This window comes from Capra hircus, chromosome 1, assembly GCF_001704415.2.
Source record: "Capra hircus breed San Clemente chromosome 1, ASM170441v1, whole genome shotgun sequence".
NCBI lineage: Eukaryota > Metazoa > Chordata > Mammalia > Artiodactyla > Bovidae > Capra > Capra hircus.
Window position 1 is genome coordinate 1978712 of NC_030808.1, and position 27544 is coordinate 2006255.

The 27544-nt window shown below is 50.5% G+C and overlaps 1 protein-coding gene across 1 annotated transcript in view; it reads right to left on the reverse strand.

Moving 5' to 3' along the window:
• HUNK (hormonally up-regulated Neu-associated kinase) overlaps positions 1583-27544 on the reverse strand; it is a 133419-nt gene continuing 107457 nt past the window's right edge. Inside the window, exons 8-11 of the mRNA XM_018048110.1 lie at positions 24259-24342; positions 15915-15962; positions 9535-9715; positions 1583-4880 (exon numbers count right to left, since the gene is read on the reverse strand). Of these exons, the coding sequence (XP_017903599.1) occupies positions 4231-4880; positions 9535-9715; positions 15915-15962; positions 24259-24342 (963 nt within the window). The 3' untranslated portion in view covers positions 1583-4230. The remainder of the gene's footprint in view (positions 4881-9534; positions 9716-15914; positions 15963-24258; positions 24343-27544) is intronic.

Here is a 27544-nt window from a genome sequence, read left to right on the forward strand (position 1 = left end):
GCCATATGATTTTGAGAATGACTTAACACTGTGAAGACCTGGTCCACACAGACACTCAAAGATGTGTGCTATAAGGACAGCGTTGACTTCCCCTCTGCCCGTGGTGGCCAAGCTCTCTGAGGTCTGTGTTCATGGAGGTAGGGGCCATGTCCCCCGAAACCCCTCTGGGACCAGCTCACTCAGGACCCTGGAGTCCCTAAACCATTTGGGCCCCCAGTTTTCTCTTCTTCAGAAAAGCTGGGGTTGCACCCCATGGAACTCTGCTCAATGTTATGTGGCAGCCTGGATGGGAGGGGAGTTTGGGATAGAATGGATACATGTATATGTACAGCTGAGTCCCTTCGCTGTTCGCCTGAAAACTATCACGATACTGTCAATTGGCTATATCCCAATAAAAAATAAAAAGTTCAAAAGCAAAAAGAATTTTTTTAAAAGCTGGCTTGCACCAGATAATCTCAAGTCCCTTTCTGTTCTAAAATGCTCTGATTCCTGAAACAAAGAAGGATTTATCACTCAGTCGTGTCCGATGCTTTGCAACCCCATGGACTGGAGCCCTCCAGGATCCTCTGTCCATGGGCTTCTCCAGACAGGAATACTGGAGTGGGTTGCTATCATCATCAATACTAGCTACAGCTTCTGGTCCCCACACCCCCACCCCATCCAACTTCAGAGAGCTTCAGGAAGCAGAAACCATGGGCCTCTCGCTTTCCACCATGCTATACTACACAGGGAGGCCACACAGCTCAGGGGACACAGGGCTTAAGCAAGTCCATAAATATGAAAAATGTTTTGTGAACAGTTATAAAGGAAGTCGGAACTGGGCCAATCCAAACACCCCATCTGGACTCCCCCTTCATTCTACTCATCACCTCAATTCCCCCTCACCCTCACCAAGTCCTGAAACAAGGACCAGATCTAGAGGGGACGTTCACTGATGTCATTCTTCACGCGTTGTTTTCAGAGCCTTAAGCTCGTCTGGGTCTAGCTTAAGCAGACATTGAAATGGGCTCAAGCATGTGAAGATTTTATTAGGGCAGATGCCTGTGAGAAAATGGGGAGGGAGGCCAGGGAAATTCAGGAATTCCAGGGCTTCTTTGGTGGCTCAGACAGTAAAGAATCTGCCTGCAATGCAGGAGACCCGGGTTCAATCCCTGGGTCGGGAAGATCCCCTGTAGAAGGAAATGGCAACCCTCTCCAGTATTCTTGCCTGGAGAATTCCATACACAGAGGGGCCTGGTGGGCTACAGTCTATAGGGTCACAAAGAGTTAGACATGACTGAGTGACCAATACTTTTACACTCTCACAAGGAAGAACCTGAACATTTCCCCTGCAAAATGAAAAAAAAAATGCTGATTCACTTTGAATGACCATTTAAGTACATCGGGCAGATAGAAGTCTGCAGGCACCCTTGTAGCAATGAGGCAAAGCCAAATATGCCCTGAATACCCACACCTCGATCCCCTCTTGTATTCTGTCCGTTGCTGGGCCAAGAACCTTGCTTAGAAGCCGACACCACTCTTTGGCAACATACTCTTAGTTTTCAGACGTATCAGTCAATAAACGAAGCAGTCATAGTGAGGGAAAAGTGTATTTCACAGTCGTTATAAAAGTACATATATTTCATACAGGTGACATAAATACAGTCCTTACTTATGACCAAATCGTACAACCAAAGCCAACTTGACTTCCGGATATCACACGATGATAGCCGTCACTTTCGGCAGTAACTACACACAGGCTGACTGAGCTCACGGGCGCAGACTAACAAGAGACAGCCATGGGTCCAAGAGACAAAACACGCTTTGTACTTACCAAAGGGGTACTCAAGGTCTCCGTATAAATATAATAAAATAATAAAGAATTCAATATTTCTCCTCTCACTCGATTCCGCAGATTTGTCGGGCGCTCACACACACAAAATACAGGTTCTCCCCTTCCTCACTGCCCCCTCACCTCTCACTGGGCTTGGAAAAAACCTGAGTTCACAGTTCAAGTTGCCAGTGGTGATGCAGACGGTCGGCTGTTCTGGAAGCGTGCCAGGATTGGGGAACACGTCCCAGCAGGCGAACACAGCGACACAGAAACGTTCATGGTTTCGAGGCAAGCAAAACACGAGAGACAGAAAGAGCTTAGACCAAGTTTGCACGCACGCAGCCTGCAGGCCTGCGGAGCCACACTTGCAGCTGGGAACCATCTTCAAAGAGGCTCCTTCACTGATCAAAAACCCAACACTCCGTGTCAAACGGAGAAAGGGACTTCTCAGCTGCTTCTTTTCTTCTCTCTGCTTAAAAAAAAAAAAGCTCTATTTTTCAATGGAAAGTTCCAGAACCTGGTCTGGAGCCAACGAAAGGAGTGCCACCCACAGCGGGGAATCTGACCTCCTCCCAACAAGCCCCAGGGCTGGGGCAATCCCCAACAAGGCGAGGGGAGCAGCTGCCCAGGGTCTCATCAAGATCGGCCAGGACTGGGCACAGCCAGGTGTCCACCCTCTCTTCGCTCAGTCAGGGACATCTGGGGCAGAAGGAGGTCACCAGTGTGGAATGAGAAGAAAGGAAGACCCACCCCCAGCGCGCTCAGGCACAGGCTGGCTGCCGGTGGAAGCGAAGGCGGGCTCTGCAAGGCTCCAGGGTCACAGACTTCTTTCGGATCAGTGGGCTGGGAAGACTAGCCCTGGGGTGGCCCCAGCGGCAGTCAGGCCCAGTGCGGTCACGCCCGCACCAGCCAGCAGTTGAAGATTCCAAGCCACAGTGGAACCTGTCTCCGAGCTGACCTGCATCCAATCTGTGCCGATTCTACTTTTGCTAATTCTGTTCATGGCCGAGTGGTCCCCACCAAGGGCCAGGGCCCCGGCCCCAGTGGAGACAGCTCCCGGCAGGCTCCAAACTAGACGCAGTCAGACAACACTGGGGTCCACAAAACACATACACAGGGACGGCACGGACACAGACCCAGAGGTGCATCTTTGGTTCCATCCTTGGCAAAGGGTGTGAAAACCGACCGCGGATTCAAAGCCTTGTTTGAGGAACCCTGCTTTCCTCAAAGAAGATACAGTACTGTACTTTGAACGTGAGTCCCTCCACACGAGTCTCTCACTGCTCACGGCAAACTGGCTGAGCTCTAAACCACACTTGTTGCCTTGGCAGCTTGAAAACTGCATTGCACAGAGCTGGGCGCGTCCATATTCAACCTTACCTGTCTTCTCTTTCTAAATAACCGACTGTAACTATGCTCTGCACCTTCCAGAAGGACCCAGGCTCTGGTGATCCAATGGGAAGGACAGGTGGCCGGCTAGGGTCACGTCCCCTCCTGCAGGCCACCATGGGCCAGCCCCACTGAAAATGTCACCTGGGCAAGCCTTGATGCCCTCCATGCTCATCCTCTCGTGAGAACAGGAGTTTGGTGAAATCACTTCCCATTTCACCACCCAGGTTTCTAAAAATCATGTTGGCTCGATTTAATGACATCACATAAAGAACAATCACCTTTGGAGACGATACTAATAATTCAACTGTTAGCAGGTTTCAACCAAGTGAAAAAAAAAAAATTCCATCAAGACCCTGCTTGGCAAATGAGTGTCCCACACTGGTCCTTTCCATTCACTGGGGACCCCGCTGTGGGGATCAGTCTTGGACTGTCAGAGGGGGTGGTGCTGGTTTCTAAGCTTCCTGCCCATCTTCCCCAGGGGCTCCTGAAGCTGGGTTCTCTGGGTGACGAGCTCTTGCCACCCTGCAGGGAGTTCTCTCGGTTAAAGCAGGGGAATCTGTGGCCTGGGCGAACCACGTTGTGCTTCCCCTGCCAGGTGACTGCTGAAATGAGACCAACCCACTGAGAGGCACACACAGAGTACAGCGTGGAGAGACAGCTCAGAAGGGTGTATCGTCTGAGAAGGCCGAGGCCAGCACAGGGTTCTCCCTGCCAGCCCGGCTGAGGGAGGTGGGTGGAGGGCCAGTGAGCAGGTGGGAGGAAGGAGGCCATGGCTGATGGAGTTGGCCACACAGCCAGCCAGCCCTCCTGGGAGTCTCAGCACCTCCAGTGGGGACCCTACGTGAGACCGGGGAGTACAGGCTCTGGGTCTGTGGTTTCAGCTGTAGGGACAGCAAATGTCAGGAGGAGATGAGGCTGTGAAGGGTACTCCAGGAGAGGCGTTAGAGTCTTCGCACCCTGATGGATATGTGGAGCTGCTCCACTGCTTTCTTTAGAAATGCCCGGATCCCCTTTGCTGGCCCAGGTTAGCACTGGCCTTTAACCCCATCAGCCAAGTCAAAGGAGAGGCTTGTGGGGGTCAGGGGCTGCAGCGGGGGCATGCTGGCCTCCAGGGGCCTGTCTGCAGGGGGCTGCAGGCTCTGATGCCGCTTCCTCAGCATCTGTCCGATGCCCATCATGGGGAACCTGCCTCGGCTCTTGACACAGTTGGGGCTCCCCAGGGGTTGCACGGGGCTGTTACCGGGCCCCGGGGCTGGGGGGCACGTGCCCTCCTCTTTGGGGGGGCTGTTCTTATCTTCATGAGCAAAGGAGACCAGAGTGGGGTGCAAAGGAGTTTGGAGAGGCGACGGGCTTCCAGGCAGCAGGACGGGCGAGAGTGTCCGCTCACAGCGAGCCAGACCCCCGGGAGAGTTCAGAATTCTATAGTGATGGGACGGGGAGAGTAGCTCTGTCTGGTCGTCGCGATCCACGGACTCGAAGGAGCGCACCATATCCAGCATCAGGGGGTCTTCCTTGACGGGGAGGCTGGTGCTCCCAGGCCCCTGCTGAGGGGGCTCCGGTTTCTTCACGATCCTGGGGGTCCTGGGGGGTGGCACGGGGATGAACTCCATGGAGGAGGAGGCCACACAATTGGAGTCCGAGGTTTTGCGAAAAAGATTGCGGCAGCCGAAGGAATCTGTACACCAAGAAAGAAAAGGAGGCGTGAAGATGCCACACAGTCAGTGCCCACGGCCCTGTTCCCACGCACTCGGCCCCCCAGTTGTACTGAGACGGGGCGGAAGGTGCCCGGGGAGGTCAGACAGAGCACATGGCTTCCCACTCTGCCCGCAGGGAACTAGACGGTCTTCCTGGAGTGCAGGGGACAGAAGGCCGGGGACAGGAGGCCTCCTGGATTCTGACTTGCCTCACGGCACCAGCTTAACTTCTGCTCTCCTCTCGGTTCCTTAAAATTCTGGACCCTGCCCAGGAGCCTCTGAATGAAAAGGTCTGTGACTCAGCAGAATGACCACAAAACTGCCGGAAGCACGTGGATCCCAACTCCCTGAGGACTTGCAAGTTTGGTCCTCAGATAATCAAAACCGGAAGGAAGGTTTCTTCATAACTTAAAAAAAAAAACTATGGTAAAAATTACCTAACATAAATTTTAAACTGTTTATTTATTACTTAACCTCTTTTAAGTGTACAGGGCACTTAAGTACATTCACATGCCAGTAGAACTCTCCACTTGCAGATCTGCTAGCGGTTGCCTGGGGCAACTGGTCTACACATCTGACTACTCTAGCTCCCTCCTGTAGGTGGAATCGACAGCATCTGTCCTTTCGTAACTGGCTTGTTTCACTGAGTGCAATGTTCTCCAGGTTCCTCTGTGCTGCCGCATGTGTCAGAATGTCCTCCCTTTTTCAAATTTTTATTTGTTCATTACTTTTGGCTCTGCCGAGCCTTCATTGCTGTGCGGGGGCTACTCTCTAGCTGCGGTGTGCAGGCTTCTCATTGTGGCGGCCTCCCTTGCTGCAGAGCATGGGCTCTGGTGTGTGCGGACTTCAGCAGCTGCAGCTCAAGGGCTCTAGCGCACAGGCTCCCAGTTGTGGCGCAAAGGCCAACTTGCTCCTTGGCATGTGGGATCTTCCCAGATCAGGGATCAAACCTGTGGCTCCCGCATTGGCAGGCGGATTCTTTACCACTGAGCCACCAGGGAGGCCCCAGAATTTCCTCCCTTTTAAAGACTCTCTCGTGACTTCTGGCCTCCTTGGAGCCTCACCCAGTTCTGAACAGGGGTGAAACACTCTTCATCTATAGATTTCAGGCAACCAGCCAGCTCCCGTGGCTTCCATCTCAAGCTGGCACAGGCTAGAATCTAGGTTTGCAAGCTTTGACAGAGAAGGAAGGGAAAACCCCCAGTGTTTGGCGCTGAGGGAAGTGAAGCCAGGTTCAGGCCCTGTCTTGGGTGGTTCTCCTACCATCACACCTGCAGCCCTGTTGGAGCCTGGAGGCAGGAGCGAGCTGTTGCCACCGGCAACAGCCAAGGGCACTGGGAATCGTCTTCTCCTCACATAAGTATATACACAGATCCCAAATAAATCTCCTCCTGGGGCCAGCACAGATGCCTGAGATTCACAGGCAGAGAGACGGGAAATTTCATTGACGGCTAACGTCTCCAGCGTTCCAGCTGGCACGCGAGCCCCCTGCCTCTCCCTGAGATGGCTGTGTGCCTCAATCTTGTAGCCCAGCTTCTCCCTCCACCCCCTTCTGCTTCCTCTGCTTGCCTAGAGGTGTAAACCCTGGCAGGATACCTCCCACAGGCACCCTATTTATCCCCAACCCAGAGTCAGCCCCGGGGCAGAGACCTGGACCCTGCATGGTCCCCAGCGAGAAGGGCAGAGTCACCCGCCCGAGCCCTAGGCATGTCGGCTGGCTCCTCCTCACCCCATCCTTCCTGGGAAGGAGTCAGCTACCCTGGTCAGCAGAGAAAGCTCTGGAGCCAGGCTGCTGGGCTGGAAATCTGGACTCCATCACTTACCAGCTCCCTGACTTTGGACAACTCTCTGTGCTATTTCCTCATCTCTAGAAATGGGGGTGAGATGATCTCATGGGTTGAGGTAAGAGCTGAAGCAGTGCCCACCACCCCATGAGTGGTCAGTGTGAACAGTTAATACAGGATCCTCAGCGCTTCTCGGCACAAACTCCCAAATCCCAGGACAAAGGCAACATGCAAAGGAACAGATGAGAGTTGGCCCAGGAAAGTACCAAGGAACAGGGCTACATGAGTGAGTGAAGTTGCTCAGTCATGTCTGACTCTTGGCGACCCCATGGACTGTAGCCCACCCCCACCAAGCTCCTCCATCCATGGAATTTTCCAGGCAAGAATACTAGAGTGGGTTGCCATTTCCTTCTCCAAGGGATCTTCCCAACCTAGGGATCAAACCTGGGTCTCCCGCATTGTAGGCAGACGCTTTACCGTCTGAGCCACCAGGGAAGCCCACTACAAAGTTAACCCCAAATATGCAGCTTCTACCTAGACCTTCCTTCGGGGAACCCACAGGATGCCATTGTTGAGGGCCCGGATTCACTGCTGGTTCCAAAGCCAGAAAGGAAGGTCTCCCGAGGAGGGACAAGCACAGTCTCTCCAGTGGGGCCCCTGCCGTCCTGACGCCTGCAGAATGAAATGGAACCAAGTAGATTTGCTCCTCCCTGGGTGACAGCTGGTCCCTCCTAGAGTCAGAAAGACACATGCTATTGTTTTGAATGTTCCCAGTACTTTGCCAACAAAGGTCCGTCTAGTCAAAGCTATGGTTTTCCCAGTAGTCATGTATGGATGTGTGAGTTGGACTATAAGGCAAGCTTGAGCACCGAAGAATTGATGCTTTTGAACTGTGATGCTGGAGAAGACTCTTGAGAGTCCCTTGGACTAAAGGGAGATCCAATCAGTCCATCCTAAAGGAAGTCAACCCTGAATATTCACTGGAAGGACTGATGCTGAAGCTGAAGCTCCACTACGCTGGCCACCTGATGTGAGTCAGGTCATATCACCTGCTGCTGGGCAAGACTGAAGGCAGGAGAAGGGGGCTACAGAGGATGAGGTGGCTGGACCGCATCATCAACTCAATGGACATAAGTTTGAGTGAACTCTGGGAGATGGTGAAGGACAGGGAAGTCTGGCGTGCTGCGGTCCACGGGGTCGCAAGGAGTCAGAGATGATACTGTGGCTGAACAGCAACAGTGTGCTTTCCTGCTGGTTAATGTCAGACAGCCTGAGCCCTCCTGGAGCCTTACTTTCTTCACATTTAAAACAAAGGGGTCAAAGGCTGGACTCCACCACCCCTCCCATCCGCCCTCTGTCAGGAGAACGCTCCTCTACCCCACAGTCGGCTTCAGGACACTCACTCCCTGGCTCCCTGTGCCCCCTCCAGGCTCTCAGTTCAGTTCAGTCAGTTCAGTTGCTCAGTCATGTCCGACTCTTTGCGACCCCATGAATCGCAGCACGCCAGGCCTCCCTGTCCATCACCAACTCCCGGAGTTCACTCAGACTCATGTCCATCGAGTCAGTGATGCCATCCAGCTGTGTGTTAAGTCTCCTTTCCACATCCCCGGATGCCTGCTCCAGAGGAGGGAGACCCATATCCATCAGTTACCTCATGTGCTGGATGACGAATGAAGAGGAGAAGCCCACAAGTGTTTATCACTGAAGTGAAAAGTGAAAGTGTAAACCACTCAGTTGCGTCCAACTCTTTGCGACCCCATGCACTGTAGCCCGCCAGGCTCTTCTGCCCATGGAATTCTCTAGGCAGGAATACTGGAGTGGATTGCCATTTCCTCCTCCAGGGGATCTTCCTAATGTAGGGATCAAACCTGGATCTCTTGCATTGGCAGGCCGATTCTTTACTGTCTGAACCATCAAGGGGGCCCTTATCTCACTGGATCCACCCAATAGCTCTCTGACAGGTAGGTTTCCTTTCACAAGGAAGGGAATCAGTAAAGATCCTCAGAGGGTGAGGAACTTGGGGCATCAGCAGCCTTGGAGCTGGGTTTGAGCACCCTACCTCCACCCAGAGCCCAGACTCTGTGGACCACATGTCACTGCCTCTCAGGGTGTACTTTTTGGGGAAGGCTCCCTCGAGAGCATGCCCCATCCCTGCTCCTGAACTTCAGTCTCTGCCCCCTAAAACTGAACACTGATGCCTGGCTCCATGATACACCTCAATCTCTGCTACCTCAATAAAATACCAAGCACCCCAGTTTCTACCCCCACAATCCCAGGCACCCTGGTATCTGCTCTCCCACAAAACCATGCATCCCAGTCTCTGCTCTCACAGTACTACCCACCTTGATGTCTGCTTCTGCAAAATCATCCCTCCCAATCTCTGCTTCTGCACCCCATCTCTATTCCTGTACCCCATCTCTGCTCCTGCACCCCAATCTCTGTTCCTACATCCTATCTATATTCCTGTACCCCATCTCTGCTCTGGCACCCTGATCTCGGCTCCTGCACCCCATCTCTGCTCCTGCACCCTAGTCCCTACTCCTGCAATACTCTATACCCTGACTTCTGCACCCACAAGCTCCTGCACCCCACTCTCTACTCCTGCAATACTTTACACCCTGATTTCTGCACCCACCCCATCTCTGGTTTCTCAAATACCGCCCACACAGGTGGACCACACCAAGCAGTTAGGACCTTGCTTGTTCTCACGTTGCCTCTCAAGCATTAATTCTGCTTTCCCATAGGCAAAGGAGTCGTCTGTCCCAGGGGCCCACACAGACACCAGCATGGGATACACAGCAGCCACGCAGTTGAACATGAGAGGCCTGGAGAGTCCCCCACGCTGACCCACCTTTGTCGGGGAAGCCAGGCTTGGAGGCCTTGCGGTCCTTGAGCAGGGCCCTGGTGCTCTGAATCTGAGTGATGAGCGAGGCCGACGGCTGTTTGTGCGACGGCAGATTCTTGTCCGGCTTCTTGGAAAACGGTCGATGAAGAAAATCCCCTCTTTTTTCTTGTTCTTTGGGCTTTTTATCCTTCCAATCAGAAGCAAACATAGGCACTCAGACGCACACAAGAACGCACAACAGGATCCCTCTTTGAGGAGTTATCAAAGTGGAGTTAAGAAACCTCAGTTTTCTAAAACTCCAGGCTTTCAGCTGCATGTTGAACAAGGGAAGTGCCCAGACCTAGAGGATGCTCCAGGGAAGCCATGGCCCTCTCCCTGGGCCACAGTGGGCTTAATGGTCCCCAGCTCCCCGCACTGTGCTGTCTGACATGCTCCAACCAGGACAAGGATATCCATGGGATATCCAAGGATATCCATTTTCCTAGAACAAGCTGAACAAACCGAGGTAAAGCCTATGAGGACTCCTGGTAACCTCCCATCTTAGCTACAGCAGAGTCCTAAGATTTGCAGAGGCAAAAAGTGCTCCATCATAACCTCAGTGTTTATGTGTTCAGTGAAGCCAAGGAGGTGGACGACCAACCCATGGAGCCCTGGGCCTGCCTGGGTTAATTTCTGAGCCCTGTCTTCCTCTGCTCACGTGCACTCTTGTTGATGTTTAGTCACTAAGCCATGTCTCTACTGTGGCTCACTCAGTTATGTCTGACTCTTTGCGACCCTATGGATTGTAGTCCGACAGGCTCCTCTGTCCATGGGATTTTCCAGGCAGGAATACTGAAGTGGGTTGCCATTTCCTCTTCCAGGGGATCTTCCTGACCCAGGGATCGAACCCGTCTCCTACACTGCAGGCAGATTCTTTACCACTGCGCCACCTGGGAAGCTCACGTGGGCTCTTACCTGTGTACTTAAATTGGCACAATTCGGCCATTTATGCTGTCAAGTGTTGCCCTGATTGAACTCAATTATAATCCCTCTGATGGGAGTGAATTTGACTGTTTTAGACATCTTCAACCCCACAGCCTCTGGCATGAAGCCAGGCACGGAGAGAAAGCTTATCAAATAGTTACTGAAATATAAAAAAACAAAAACAAAAAAGCCAGTGGAAACAGAACTGAATTAAAATTAATTGGGTTCAAGCTTCTGGGAAGGGTGATGCCACAAGGAAGAAGCTTTTCTCTGGCCCTAAAGTCTGTGTTTGATGTTTACTGTTAAACAGAGGCAACCGAATCCCTGACCTCACCAGGAGTGGGGGGTGCAGCAGGGGAAGAGACCAATTTTCACATTTTTTGCCTTAAACCTTAAGAATATTTGCAATTCAAGAAAGCTCATCTATTTTTCATGGATGCTGTTGAAAAGCTTCTCAAGGAAATATCCCCTTGCACTTGGGTAGCCCTTTCTAACAAGGATTTTCAAAGCATTTCTGGATTGGGGTTCATTGTGTCCAGGTTTTGAGTGGGAAAGATGGCAGGAGAGAAATGGGATGTGGGGGCACCCACCCAAGCCTTGAGTGAGTGCCACCTCAGGGCAGCAGCTGCTGGGAGCCCAGCCTTCGGCTGAGGTGGCTTGCTCCCCTCCATGGGCGGGTGAGCAGGAGGAAGGAAGAGGTGAAGCTCCTGCAAACACCTTCACCAGTGTCTTATCAGCCACCACCACCTTTACTGAGGATACTTGGAACGCCAGACACTACGCGAAGAGCAAGACCCATGATGAGGCAAATGCTGTTATCCCTTCTTCCAGAGGTGCCTGCAGTAGCTAAATATACCCAGACAATTCAAAACGATACACGCACCACCGTGCTCACAACAGCACTATTCACAACAGCCTAGGCCTGGAAACGACCTAAACGTCTGTAGACAGATGAGTGGATAAAGAAGATGTGGTTACATACACACCAGGGAACGCTACACAGCTGTGAAAAGAGAAGGCCACTCGCAGCAACAAGGATGCAACTAGAGAGTCTCATCCTGCGCGAAGCGAGTCAGAAAGAGAAAGACAAGTGCATAGGAGATCCCTTATATGTGGAACCTAAAACGGGGCACAAGTGAGCCTAGGTACAAAACAGAAAGAGACTCATAGAGAACACACTGTGGTTACCAAGGGGAAGGAGGAAGCGGAGGGATGGAGCGGGATTTGGGGGTTGGCAGATGCAGACTGTTACATGTAGGATGGATGAACAAGGGCCTGCCGTCGAGCACAGGGGACTATATTCAATATCCTGTGAGAAACCATAACGGAAAAGAATAGTCAAAAATAGGGATGTATACACATGTATGACTGAGCCACTTGGCTGTACAGTAGACACGGGCGCAACACTGTAAATCAACTATACTTCATTTTTTTTAAAAAAAGAAGTCACCCAGGAGCCTGACAGCAACTCAGATTTTTGCAGCCCTCCCTGAAAGTCGATGTGTTCTTAACCCTTGACTCCACGCTGCCCTCTGGAAGCTGGAGCAGGGCCAGGCTTGTTCTAGTGGTAGAGAGAAAGGCTAGGCACAGCAACTGGCTGGGGCAGGGACCACACTGTAGTCCAGGGCATCCAGGATGCTACAGATGAGACCATCGGCAGGGTGCTATAAAGGGCGGAGTGGAGAGGGTGGGCATCCGCTCCAGGTCAAGGCCAAGCACAATTCTCCACCGCCTCCCTTTCCCTCTTTCTATCAAACACCAACAGGCCCTCTGCTCTACAGCAAAGAAGAATGAATGAACTTTCACCATCCCCAGCCTCTCCCCAAGCAACAAACAGCCTGTCCCCAAAAGTCTGGCAGAATTCCATCCCAAAGTCTGGCTCCATTCTATCTGTTTTTAAGAGCAAACCCATCAGTTCTACCTGATAACACCTTAAACAGGAAAACAGAAATCAAATGGACTTTTGTGATACATTGTAAAACAATATTTGGAAGAAAAAATAAAACTGGAGTTCCCCCACCCCCCACAGCTCCCCACCTTTTTTTTTTAGGGCAGTGAGTACATCTTCCTTTGGGGTACCCTGCATTTCCTACTCTCAGAGGGCCCCTGCCAGCAGCCTCCTGGGTTCATCTCAGCTCCTTTCTAACTCTCTGTGGCTTCTCAAAGATAAAGGATCAAGATGGAAACTTTCAGGGTGGCCAGTGTCACCACCCAGAGCTCATAAACCAAAGGGTGTCCAAAGGGTGTGAGAGTTCTCTGTAGGACGAGATCAAGGTTGGCTCTAGAACTCTCTCCTGCAACCCACAAAGGGATGGATCTTTGGCAATAAGCAGAGCTGACTCATTGGACATGCCTGATGCTGGGAAAGATGGAGGGCAGGAGAAGCGGGCAACAGAGGATGAAATGGTTGGATGGCGCCATCAACCCAATGGATATGAGCGTGAGCAAACTCTGGGAGACAGTGAAGGATGAGGAACTGTGCTGCAGTTCATGGGGTCACAAAGAATCAGACACGACTGAGCTACTGAACAATAACAACAAGAAAGCCCACGATGGGGACAGAAGAAAGGGGACATGGATTTAGGACTAGAGTCTGGGGAACCTTACTCACATCGCCCTGTCGATCCTGCACCTTGGTGTTGTTCAGTTGCTCAGCTGTGTCCAACTCTTTGTGACTCCATGGAATGTGGCATGCCAGGCTTCCGTGTCCTTCAACATCTCCTGGAGTTTGCTCAAACTCATGTCTATTGAGTCGGTGATGCCATCGAACCATCTCATCCTCTGTCGTCCCCTTCTCCTCCTGCCCTCAATCTTTTGCACCGCACTACTTCCTCCAAACTACCCCCATCCTCTCCCCCCACCCCCAGAGCATTCTTCTCAGCCTGAAAGAACAGATGACTTCATAGTGACTGGTTTCTAGGGAGATGCCGAGCATTTACTACCCATCTGCTCCTTGGAGGTGGGGGACAATGCCCTGGGTCTGTCCCGGTGACCCCTCAGGAAACCGACTTGTTTACAAGCAGCCATCTTCATGTCTTCCAAGCAGAGGCTCATAAATGCAACCAATTTTCCAATTCTACCATTTTCATTTGCATGGCCTATTTTCTCCAGGAGAGATTTCCCAGGGAGATGGATGCTAAATTGCCTTATGTAACAGAAACAGATCTTCAGAAGGACTAATTATGTTCCCCCTCCAACATGCCTGCACCCACTCCCGCACCCCACCCAGCAACGCTGGCTGCCTGCAGGCCTCTTCGGTTTCCCTCTGACTCTCATGGGTGGGCAGTGTGCCCCTCATCCGCATGTGCCTAGGGACTGGTGGTGGAGCTGAAGCTTCTGAGGTCTTCTCTGCCCCCTCATGCTCAGTCCATACCCTCCAAGGCGGATCCAGGAGGAAACCAGAGGCCCCAGAGGCAAGCAAACCCCACACAAAACAGCCTCTTCTTCTCTTCCAACCACCACACATGTGCATGGATGTTTTTCAAAAAAACTGGATGCCTTGAATATGCGGACCCAGACATCCCTGGTGGTCCAGTGGTAAAGAATCCACCAGCCAATGCAGGAGACGTAGGAGATACGTGTTCGATCCCTGGGTTAGGAAGATCCTATCTTGGATGAGATGGCTGGATGGCATCACCGACTTGATGGACATGGGTTTGGGTAAACTCCAGGAGTTGGCGATGGACAGGGAGGCCTGGCGTGCTGCAGTCCATGGGGTCGCAAAGAGTCGGACACGACTGAGCGACTGAACTGAACTGAACCTGGAGGAGTACGTGGCAACCCACTCCAGTATTCTTGCCTGGAGAATCCCCACAGACAAAGGAGCCTGGCAGGCTGTAGTCCATGGGGTTGCAAAGAGTCAGACACGATTTAGCAGCTGAGCACAAGCCCAAGCCCATTCCGTGAAGGAAAGCCACAGAGGCCTGATTCCGCCATAGGAAACAAACAAATGAGCAGAGAATAAAAAGGGCTTGGCTCATAAATTAGGCCACTAAACCGGGACGCCATGGACTGTTCTAAACCCCACCTCTTTACAGGTAGAAACCAAATGCACAGCTAAGCTTGTTGTTATAGCAAGATGAGTAAAAAAGGTGAACTACACAGGTGGCTCTAGCGGTAAAGAACACGCCTCTGTGGGAGACATACATGGGTTTGACCTCTGGGCTGAGAAGATTCCCTGGAAGAGGGCATGGCAACCCATTCCAGGACCTGGAGAATCCCATGGACAGAGAAGCCTGGTGGGCTACAATTCATGGGGTCAAAGAGTCGGTGACTTAGCACACACATAGAGAAAGCTGATCTCATCTGAGGGGATTCTGACAAATCCACTTACAATAGGATTCTGCATGTCTGCATTCAGGACAGGATGAGGGCTGTGCAGGGTCCAGAGCTCTGGGCAAGGATTCACTAATCTTCAGGGTCACATGCAATGGTGACTTTCATGTGTCAAGCTGGCTAGGCCAGGGCACCCAGTGTCTGGTCAAACACCACTCTACAGTTTGTGGTGAAGGTTTGTGTTAGATGAGAATGACATTTAAATCGGTAGGCTTTTGAGTAAAGCAGCTTATCCTCCACAATCTGGGTGGGTCTTGGGCAATCAGTTGCAGGGCTTAAGAGAAGATGTTTGGCGGAAACCGACACAATAGTATAAAGCAAATATCCTTCGATTAAAAATAAATTTAATTTATTTTTCTGGAGTTGAGCTGCATAAGTTGCTTCTATATTTTTGAGATTAGTTGTTTGTCAGTTGCTTCATTTGCTATTATTTTCTCCCATTCAGATGGATGAAACTGGAGCCAATTATACAGAGTGAAGTAAGCCAGAAAGAAAAACACCAATACAGTATACTAACACATATATATGGAATTTAGGAAGATGGCAATGACGACCCTGTATGCAAGACAGCAAAAAAGACACACATGTGTATAACGGACTTTTGGACTCAGAGGGAGAGGGAGAGGGTGGGATGATTTGGGAGAATGGGAATTCTAACATGTATACTATCATGTAAAAATTGAATCGCCAGTCCACGTCTGACGTAGGGTGCAGCATGCTTGGGGCTGGTGCATGGGGATGACCCAGAGAGATGCTGTGGGGAGGGAGGTGGGAGGGGGGTTCATGTTTGGGAATGCATGTAAGAATTGAAGATTTTAAAATTTTAAAAGTAAAAAAAAAATTATTAAATAAATAAATAAATTTAATTATAAAAAAAAAAAGAGAGTGAAGACTGAAGTGTCCTGGGAAAGAAGGAATTCTGCCTCCAGAAGACTTGGGACTGGAGCTGAAACACAAACTCTTCCCTGGGTGTCCATGCATCTCTCTCTCACACACACACACACACACACACACACACACACACACACTACTGTTCCGTTTTTCTGGAGGACTCTGTCTAATCCATCAGAACCCCCCCAATTTCTTACCTGCACAGCATGAAATTCAAGGTCTCTTGTCCAGGTGTCCAGGGAGGCCTGCAAAAAACAGCATTTTTCAACAATTGAAGAAGCTGCACTTGTTGCTTATTCCCTAAACTCACCTTCCCACCTGCAGCTCTGGTTGAGGGTTACCCATGTCAGTGTTTGCAGACAAGAAACCAAACTGTCCCAGACGCAGGCAGCAGAAGTCCTAATTCCTGCCCTGGAGGGATTTTCCAGGTAAGGTTTATATTAAAGTCTAGGACGCATGATGGAGGGGTGCTCTGATGATGAGTAAGCCGTTCACTCGGTTTTCTCAATCAACAAAAGCATGCATGAAAACGGCGCCCGGATCAAGAAACAGAACCCAGCCAACACCCACAAGTCCCTCATTCCCACATTCTCTTCCTGTCCCCGAAGGTAACCACCGTTCTGATTTACCACAGCAGAGACTTGATTCTAAACTTGATTGTTAAAATTTATGCAGGGCTTCCCTGGTGGCCCAGTGGATAAGAATCTGCCTGCCCGTGAAGGAGACGCGTTCAATCCCTGATCTGGAAAGATTCCACACGGCTTGGAGTGGCTGAGCCCATGGGCCACAACATCTGAAGTCCGCGAGCTCAGGCCCACGGACCATAACTACCAGAGCCTGTGCGGCACAGCGAGAGGGGCTGCTGCAAGTGAGATGCCCACACAGCACAGTGAAGGGCAGCCCCTGCTCCTCGCAACCAGAGGAAGCCTGGGCACAACCACCAAAACCCACTGTGGCCAAAAGGAACATACATTTTTTAAAAGGTTTCTTTTAATGTGTACAGATTTTGAAATGACACAAAGAAAATACTGTAATATTCTACCTTTAAACTTATAGTTCCCATTATGCCTTTAATAGTTCCCATTATGCCTTTAATTACGATGGTGGTGGTGGCTTAGCTGCTCAGTCGTGTCCAACTCTTTGCGACCCCATGGACTGCAGCCTGCCAGGCTCCTCTGTTCACGGAACATCCCAGGCAAGAGTACTGGAGTGGGGTGCCCTCTCCTTCTCCAGGGGATCTTCCCGACCCAGGGATGGAACCCACATCTCCTGCATCTCCTGCTGGGCAAGTGGGTTCTTTACCACTGCGCCGCCTGGGAAGACCGCATTTCATCACATTCCTCCAAATTCAGACGTTGGAGTCCTAACCCCTAGACCTCAAAATGCAGCTTTACTTGGAGACACGGTCAGGAGGTGCCTGTCCTATCCCCTCTGAAGCCTGATGGGAGGTACAGGGGAGAATGTGAAAGCTTGCTCTCCTCGGCCTTTGAGATGGAACCTCTTCCTCGTATTACCATTTCAGAGGTGACCAAATTAAGATAAGGTCATCAGAGTGGGTTCTGGTGCAGTGTGACCGGGAATCCTTATAGAAAGGGGCTAAACTGGTCATGGACACACACACAGAATGCCACATGAAGATGAAGGCAGTGATCAGGGGGATGCTCCTACAAGCCCATGAATCCTGAAGACTGCTGGCATCCACCAGAAGCTAGGAGGCATGAAAGATTCTCCCTCACCATCCTCAGAGGGAATCAGTCCTGCAGACACCACGACCTTGACCTTCTGGACTCCCAAACCGGGAGATGACACGTTTCTTTCGTCTAACCCAGCGGTCCCCAGGGGCAGCGGGAGCTGGTTCCGTGGAAGACCATTTTTCCAGAGACCGGGGTGGGAGATACTTTGGGGATGATTCAAGCACATCACCTCTATTGCTCACTTCATTCCTATTATGACTACATCAGCCCCACCTCAGATCATCAGGCATTAGATTCCGGAGGTGGGGGACCCCTGGTTTAAGCCACTTGGTTTGTGGGACTTCATGATGGGAGCCCTCGCAGACCCAGACAGTCCCTCTGCCACTGTCTGCATGACTTAACTTCCACAACTGCAATGTTACTTGGATACCGCAGAAAAGCCCTCGTGTTTCTAAGTGACATTTTGCTATATATCAGCATTATTTTTCAAGACTTGGACAACACTGGCTTCCTGCTCTCTGTGGCTTTACTGAGCCAGTTTACTAGTGATGACTGCCCTGCCACGACCCTCCATGGTGCCCCGCCCACCGCCCCCCTGGACCTCTCTTTTAGGAAAAGGAGTCTCTGGGGCATTAGCCCAAGGTGAGACAAGGGTCCCCCTTTTCCAGATGTGATCTCTGACTGCTGCAGTAAGAAGATGGGGGGAAAGGGGCCAAGTCATACCATGAGAGCACTAGAATCCTGAGAGGGAAGTGTTTTCTGCTTAATTCAGCTCCTCTGTTTCCTAAGAGAAAAATAACTGGGATCCAGAAGAAGAAAGAGGCCAACACTTGCCCTCAATGCCCAGACACGGCCCCAGAGCCACCCCCTAGCACGCTCGTGTACAACCTTGAACTTCACTCTGCTGTTCCTGTTCACACCACCCATCCCCTCTGCTTCTCCTCCTGGACCAGCCGGGCTGAAGCCCACAGGGGCCCGGAGCGGGCTCTCCCTGGAGAATCTGGCCTCTTTCAGCCTTTCTCACCACTTTTTCTGGCTGGCCCCATTCCACTTTGCTAGGTTCTAGCGGAGAGGAGCTGGGTCATCTAGCCAGAGCCTGTAATTTAATTAGCTCAAGTATCTCTGCGGTTTGGAGAAAACAAATGGAAACTAGAAAATTGAAATGCTGTTTCCCCATTAGTGTTTCTATTGAAACTTTAACCATTAAATATTGCCACAAATGTTTTAAAACGCTTACCATGTGTTTTCGGGGCAAATGCAATAAGCAGCCGAGAAAAATAATCTAGATGAAAAAAAAGAGGCCCCTTTCACATCGTGGCTCTGACACTCTCGAGCACACAAGCAGTGTTGGCTACCAGGGCAACCAAGGCCATGGACACCAGCCGAGGGGCCTAGAGGCCGCCTAGCATACACACTTAGGGGATGTGGGACATCTAAGTTTGCATTATTACCTGAGGCCCTGAAGAGTCAAACAAGAGGCAGGGGAGCCTAACGGCGACTTCTGTATCCCCTGGACCCCAGCCGAGGTGACCACCCCCAGTGCAAGTGACTGTAAGAAGTCCCTCCCAAAGGGCAAGGCCATCAAGTGATAGCAATTCAACTTGAATGCTGTCATGCAGGTGGCCGCCCTACTTTAACCAAGCTAGGTGTCCCAGCTGGAATGTTTGACCTTCCTAAGACGCTGACCCAATTCCATTTTCTGAGACTCAGGCCAAGGTCCACTTGATTATTTCATTTCTTCGTTCAGCAAATATTTATTAAGCCTCTACTGTGAGCCAGGCATCATGCAGGTTCTGGAGACGCTGTGAGGAACAAAAGGGACACTGTCCCAGGGAACCTCCTGATGGTCCAGTGCTTAAGAGCCCAGTGCAGGGGAACTTGGGTCTGATCCCTGGTTGGGGAACTAAGATTCCACGTGCTGCGGGGCAACTAAGTCCAAGCGCTACAACTAAGACCAAGAGCTGACAAAGAAATAAATAACGGGGATACCTTCCCTCCTCTTAAGGAATTCACAGACCAGAGTGGGAGAGAGATGAGAATCAAATCATCTCAGAACAAACAGGACCTCATCCAGGGATCAGCCCCAGGAGGCAGGAGGTATGCGACAGCCTGTACTGGAGAGATGCGACCCAAAGGTAGAGGTCAGAGAATAGCAGGGGTCCATGATGAAAGTGAAAGAGGAGAGTGAAAAAGTTGGCTTAAAGCTCAACATTCAGTAAACGAAGATCATGGCATCTGGTCCCATCACTTCATGGCAGATGAAACAGTGGAAACAGTGTCAGACTTTATTTTGGGGGGCTCCAAAGTCACTGCAGATGGTGACTGCAGCCATGAAATTATAAGATGCTTACTCCTTGGAAGTAATGACCAACCTAGATAGCATATTCAAAAGCAGAGACATTACTTTGCCGACTAAGGTCCGTCTAGTCAAGGCTATGGTTTTTCCAGTGGTCATGAATGGATGTGAGTTGGACTGTGAAGAAAGCTGAGCATCAAAGAATTGATGCTTTTTAACTGTGGTGTTGGAGAAGACTCTTGAGAGTCCCTTGGACTGCAAGGAGATCCAACCAGTCCATCCTAAAGGAGATCAGTCCTGGGTGTTCATTAGAAGGACTGAAACTCCAATACTCCAATACTTTGGCCACCTCATGTGAAGAGTTGACTCATTGGAAAAGACTCTGATGCTGGGAGGGATTGGGGGCAGGAGAAGGGGACGACAGAGGATGAGATGGCTGGATGGCATCACCAACCTGAAGGACATGAGTTTGAGTAGACTCCAGGAGTTGGTGATAGACAGGGAGGCCTGGCGTGCTGCGATTCATGGGGTCACAAAGAGTTGGACACGACTGAGCGACTGAACTGAACTGGACTAATGAGGACATGACCTTGCTGTCACATATGAAGACAGATTAACTCAGCAGAGAGAGATCAGGAGAACATTCTGGAAGAGAACAGGGTGTACACAGCCCTGGAAGCTGAGAGAGTACAGAAGTCTGAAGGCCCATGGGGCTGAGCATGAGCAAGAAGCAGGGGGACGTCCCTGGTGGTCCAGTGGTTAACACTCTGCACTTCCAATGCAGGGGCCACAGGTTCCATCCCTGGTTGGGAAACTAAGATCCCACGTGCCTCAGGGAGTGACCAAATGAAAATTAAAACATCATCATAATAATAAGGGCAAGAAGCAGGTGCTAGGGGTGGGGGAAAGTGAAAGTCAAGTTGCTCAGTTGTGTCCGACTCTTTGCAACCCCATGGACTGCAGCCCACCATGCTCCTCTGTCCATGGGATTCTCCAGGCAAGAGTACTGGAGTGGGGTGCCATTTCTTTCTCCAGAGGATCTTCCCGACCCAGGGGTGGGGGAAGGGGTAGCTAAAAGATAAGGTTGGAGTTGCTGACAGAAGCCTGTCCGATCTGGGACACGGTGGCCACGTCGCAATTTGTCTTCCATGGGAAAGAAGCCTTTGAAGGCTGTCAGGAAGCATTTAACAGGAGGCCTCCTGTGCGCTGTTCTGGATCTGTCAGGAATTCTCCGTTCCTGCTACCGGGACTGAGGAATCCAGGCATTTCCTTCATTAGTGTTTCTATATGGTGCTAAGTACCTTCTTCCTTCTTGTGAACCATACGGTAAAAGTGATTGTTTACAACTCTCTCTCTCTTTAATACGGATCGCCTATGTTTCGTAAGTCTGGAATTTTAATCTTTATCTTTGCTAAGAATAACTACCTTGTAAGACAGTATATATGCCCACACCATGTTGATTAAAACACCTTTGCTCCATCAGAGCATAGTCCCTGTGTCTTTCTTTCTCTTTCTTTCTCTCTCTCTCAGGCTATTTCTTTGGAGTGCAGAGACCCTCTGAGTTCACTTTCCTGCCTGAGCTTCTGAGATCCTCTAGAGAAGGCACTCTGTGCTTTCACCCCATCGAGAGGGTGCCTGAGGCCTCCATGAACAGAGCAAGCCCCATGCCGGGGGCTTTACTGGCTTTCTATGTAAACCAAGGAATATCAGCCTCTTTCTCTCCTTTACTTTCTTATCGCCGACTCTGGACCACCAGGTTCCAGTCCATTAAAGGACCTCAACAAAGGCTTCAAGCGGGGAAGCAATATGGTCTCATTTGAGTGTGAATAGCTCACTCTGGGGAGAAGGCAATGGCACCCCACTCCAGTACTCTTGCCTGGAAAATCCCATGGATGGAGGAGCCTGGTGCGCTGCAGTCCATGGGGTCGCTAGGAGTCAGACACGACTGAGCAACTTCACTTTCACTTGTCATTTCATGCATTGGAGAAGGAAATGGCAACCCACTCCAGTGTTCTTGCCTGGAGAATCCCAGGGATGGGGGAGCCTGGTGGGCTGCAGTCTATGGGGTCGCACAGAGTCAGACACGACTGAGGTGACGCAGCAGCAGCAGCAGCTCACTCTGGCCTGTGTGCGGACAGCGTGTAGTCATGACGGCATTCATGCTGACGAAGGGGGGATAGTTAGGAGGCTGTGGCTGAGGTGCATGCAAGAGGTGATGGGGGCTGGACTAGGGCAGGAGGATGGGGCTGGGAGCTCTAGGAGTCAAGCTGCCAGAACGTGGTGACAGACCGGCTCTCAGGGGCGAGCTTGCCGTGTGCCTGCTCAGTCACTCAGTCACCTCCAGCTCTTTGCGACCCCATGAACTGTGGCCCACCAGGCTCTTCTGTCCGTGGGATTTTTTTCTCTTTTTTAAGCAAGAATATTGAAATGGGTTGCCACTTCCTTCTCCAGGGGATTTTTCTCGACACGGGGATTGAACCTGCGTCTCCCGCATTTCAGGCAGATTCTTCACCACTGAGCCACCTGGGAAGCTCTTGGGGGTGAGGGAAAGGAATAGAAAGGACTCTGCCCAGTAATGAGGGTGAGGCTGCCATTTGGAGACAGAGAACAGGGGCAGGGCAGGAGGGCTGCTGTGGGGTTGGTTCCTGTGTGCTAGGTTGGAGACCTACACTCATGCAAGAGGAGATGTGGTAAGCAATTGGCCGGTGGGGTCTGGAGCTCAGGGGTGTCTGGCCCTTCACCATCTCTATCTTCCACTCATAACCCCAAAGCCATGCCTGTGCTTCCTGCTCAGAACCAACCTATACAACCCACCCCACCAAAGGCTCATCTCCACCTTCACCATGCTGGAGCCTCACAGTCTCAGAGGAAGGGGGCCTCCAGTCCGGGGTCAGGGCTAGACCCGACCCGGGTTGCTCTGAATGCTGGCCCGTCCCCACCCTCCACTGCCATTTCTTCCTCTGCCCCCTAAGCTGACTCCTTCCCAACCCCATGCATCCTTCAAGCAGAGGTGGTCATGTCCCCCCGTATTCATTGCCAGCATCATCCACAGAGAGATCTATGTTCACTGTCTTCACTCCCCCCAATTCAGGCAATCTCTTCTCTGCCCTTCCACTTCCTCCATGACAAGCAGCTGCTCAGCCATCACCATGGGCCATTTTATACTTGACCTTTCCCACGTCTTCCCCAACATCCTTCCCTCCGGGGTCTCCGGCTGCCCTAGTACCTTCGCTCGTTCCTCTGGCATCAGCATCTCCTCTTCTCCACCTGCTTGAATCGTGCCATCCCCCAGGCTCTGTCTAGAGTGATCAGCCTCCCCCTCCCAACCCAGCTGCCTACCCCAGCCCCGCCTCGACGCTTGGGGCGGCTTCATTCACACAAGGCAGCTCAGCACCCGTCACCCGTATCACTGCGGTGGTCTGGGCCACGCCCCACTTGCTTTCTGCTGCCATGATGAAGCACAGCCCAGCGGGCTCCACATTCTATGGGAAATCCCTGAGCAGGCAGGGGAGCCCTCGCTGGACAGAACAGTGAATGAGGGGTCCTGGGGTGGGGGACCCTCACCCTGTGCTCCAGGCCCTGGATCTGGAGATCCTAGCATGATCTCTTAACAAGCATGGATTTGGGATCCGAATTTGGGATAATACGATACTAGTCTTTACTCTGAAACCAAAGAATCTTGGTATTTTCTCTCAGTACGTCCTAGGTAGCATCAGGTCACCAGGGACAGCAGACTGGAAAGGTTCACTCCTGATCCTTTGTCCCGATCCTCACCTTCCTTACTTTCTTCTCCCGATGCCAAGGGTTATCTTTTGGTGATCTGACAGCAGATTCCAACTGTGGCTCCATTGGGAATCATCCAGTGAGCTTTAAAAGATACTGACCCCCTGGATGTGGGACTTGCCTGGCAGTCCAGTGGTTAGGACTCCGTGCTTCCACCGCAAGGAGCATGGGTTCAATGCATGGTCGAGGAACTAAGATCCCTCACATGCTACATGGTGTAGCAAAAAAAAGAAAACCTCGACCCCCGCCCCACTGCTGGCCCCTGAGTTTCGATGGAATCGGTCGGAAGTGTGGCCCAGGCATTCACAAGTTGAAATGCCCCCTGGGGATTCTACTATATGACCACAGCTGAGAGCCACAGTCTGGAGACTGAAAAATGGTGGCCCCTCTCTAAGCCATTTCTTACAAAGTGAAAGTGGGAGTCGCTTCATTGTGTCCAACTCTTTCTGACCCTAGGGACTGTAGCCCGCCAGGCTCCCCGTCCATGGTATTCTCTAGGCAAGAATACTAGAGTGGGTAGCCATTCCCTTTTCCAGGGGATCTTCCCCACCCAGGGACTGAACCCGGGTTTCCAGCATTGCAGGGAGATTCTTTACCATTTGAGCCATCAGGGTAAGCCATTTCTTAAGGACTCAGTAAAGTGAGTAAGCATTTGTCTCTGGCTACTCCCATGTCCCACAACAACTGGCTTCCTTTCCAGTCCTCTTCCCATAAAGGAAAGCCACTCTTCCTAAGAGGTCCTGGGTTTTGCTCTGGGGAGCCACTCACCTCATAGGGCTCCTTGGTGGGCCTGCACCTGTCTATCTGGTAGAGCTGGGTCTTGTAGCAGACGTTGTCCTGGAAGTCAGATTTCTACCGAAGAAGAAAAGAAAAAAAGCCTGGCTTAACTCTCGGAAAATAGGAATGTCTATCAAGCAGTCATTAATTTTTAAACCAGCGCTTGGCTGAGAAACGCCAGAATGCGGTTGGCAGGGCACTTAACAGCAGTGGAAAGACTCCTCCGAGGACAGCCTGCAGGAGCGTGGGGAGAGACAGGACGCAGCTTCCTAGCTGCGCCGGGAAAGGGCCTGATGGTCCTGGGCACGCCGCTGCTCCTGCTGCACCTCCGTTCTTTCGTCTGTGCGATGAAGGCCACGCTAAGACGTGAGCTCAGAGGCCAAATATGTGATCTGGGGAGAACAGCTTACTTTATGGAACTACTGAATGGGACGCAGGTCTTGCTTATTTAAAAACAGGCTTAAGAACTTCCCTAATGGAACAGTGGATAAGAATCCACCAGCCAATGCAGGGGACGTGGGTTCAATCCCTGGTCCAAGAAGATCCCACGAGCTGTGGAGCAACTAAACCCCTGCAAACACAACTACTAAAGCTGTGCTCTAGAGCCCATCTTCTGCAACAAGAGAACCACCACAATGAGACCCCATGCACTGCAGCTAGAGAAAAGCTTGCGTGAAGCAACACAGACTCAGTGTAACCAAAAATAAATTAACTTATAAAATAAAAACAGGCCTAAAATGGATAAACAACAAGGACCTACTATATAGTGCAGGGAACTAATTGTCTGATGTCTTATAGAGTTTTGCCAAGAAAATGCACTGGTCATAGCAAACACCCTCTTCCAACAACACAAGAGAAGACTCTACACATGGACATCACTAGATGGTCAACACCAAAATCAGACTGATTATGTTCTTTGCAGCCAAAGATGGAGAAGCTCTATACAATCAACAAAAACAAGACCAGGAGCTGACTGTGGCTCAGATCATGAACTCCTTATTGCCAAATTCAGACTCAAATTGAAGAAAGTAGGGAAAACCACTATACCATTCAGGTATGATCTAAATCAAATACCTTATGATGATACAGTGGAAGTGAGAAATAGATTTAAGGGACTCAATCTGATAGATAGAGTGCCTGATGAACGATGGAATGAGGTTCATGACATTGTACAGGAGACAGGGATCAAGACCATCCCCATGGAAAAGAAAGGCAAAAAAGCAAAATGGCTGTCTGGGGAGGCCTTACAAATAGCTGTGAAAAGAAGAGAGGCGAAAGGCAAAGGAGAAGAGGAAAGATATAAGCATCTGAATGCAGAGTTCCAAAAAATAGCAAGAAGAGATAAGAAAGCCTTCTTCAGCGATGAATGCAAAGAAATAGAGGAAAACAACAGAATGGGAAAGACTAGAGATCTCTTCAAGAAAATTAGAGATACAAAGGGAACATCTCATGCAAAGATGGGCTCAATAAAGGACAGACATGGTATGGACCTAACAGAAGCAGAAGATATTAAGAAGAGGTGGCAAGAATACACAGAAGAACTGTACAAAAAAGATCTTCATGACCCGGATAATCACGATGGTGTGATCACTCACCTAGAGCCAGACATCCTGGAATGAGAAGTCTAGTGGGCCTTAGAAAGCATCACTACAAACAAAGCTAGTGGAGGTGATGGAATTCCAGTGGAGCTGTTTCAAATCCTGAAATATGATGCTGTGAAAGTGCTGCACTCAATATGCCAGCAAGTTTGGAAAACTCAGCAGTGGCCATAGGACTGGAAAAGATCAGTTTTCATTCCAATCCCAAAGAAAGGCAATGCCAAAGAATGCTCAAACTACCGCACAGTTGTACTCATCTCACATGCTAGTAAAGAAATGCTCAAAATTCTCCAAGCCAGGCTTCAACAATACGTGAACCGTGAACTCCCTGATGTTCAAGCTGGTTTTAGAAAAGGCAGAGGAACCAGAGATCAAATTGCCAACATCATCGAAAAAGCAAGAGAGTTCCAGAAAAACATCTATTTCTGTTTTATTGACTATGCCAAAGCCTTTGACTGTATGGATCACAATAAACTGTGGAAAATTCTGAAAGAGATGGGAATACCAGACCACCTGACCTGCCTCTTGAGAAACCTGCACGCAGGTCAGGAAACAACAGTTAGAACTGGACATGGAACAACAGACTGGTTCCAAATAGGAGGAGTACATCAAGGCTGTATATTGTCACCTTGCTTATTTAACTTCCATGCAGAGTACATCATGAGAAACACTGGGCTGGAAGAAGCACAAGCTGGAATCAGGATTGCCGGGAGAAATATCAATAACCTCAGATATGCAGATGACACCACCCTTATGGCAGAAAGTGAAGAGAAGCTAAAAAGCCTCTTGATGAAAGTGAAAGAGGAGAGTGAAAAAGTTGGCTTAAAGCTCAACATTCAGAAAACAAAGATCATGGCATCCAGTCCCATCACTTCATGGGAAATAGATGGGGAAACAGTGGAAACAGTGTCAGACTTTATTTTTGAGGGGCTTCAAAATCACTGCAGATGGTGACTGCAGCCATGAAATTAAAAGACGCTTACTCCTTGGAAGAAAAGTGATGACCAACCTAGATAGAGACATTACTTTGCCAACAAAGGTCCATCTAGTCAAGGCTATGGTTTTTCCAGTGGTCATGTATGGATGTGAGAGTTGGACTGTGAAGAAGTCTGAGTGCCGAAGAATTGATGCTTTTGAACTGTGGTGTTGGAGAAGACTCTTGAGAGTCCCTTGGACTGCAAAGAGATCCAACCAGTGCATTCTGAAGGAGATCAGCCCTGGGATTTCTTTGGAAGGAATGATGCTAAAGCTGAAGCTCCAGTACTTTGGCCACCTCATGCAAAGAGTTGACTCATTGGAAAAGACTCTGATGCTGGGAGGGATTGGGGGCAGGAGGAGAAGGGGATGACAGAGGATGAGATGGCTGGATGGCATCACTGACTCGATGGACGTGAGTCTGAGTGAACTCCAGGAGTTGGTGATGGACAGGGAGGCCTGGCGTGCTGCAATTCGTGGCGTCACAAAGAGTTGGACACAAGTGAGCGACTAAACTGATGTCTTATAAAAACCCATAATGGAAAATAATCTGAAAAAGAATATATACGTGTACAGGTATAACTGGATCACTTTGCTGTGCACATGAAACTAACACAACACTATGTATCAACCAGACTTCAAGTATTAAAATAACAGTCTTAGTTCCTGCTCCCCATCCCAATAAAAGTAACAGCAATTCATAA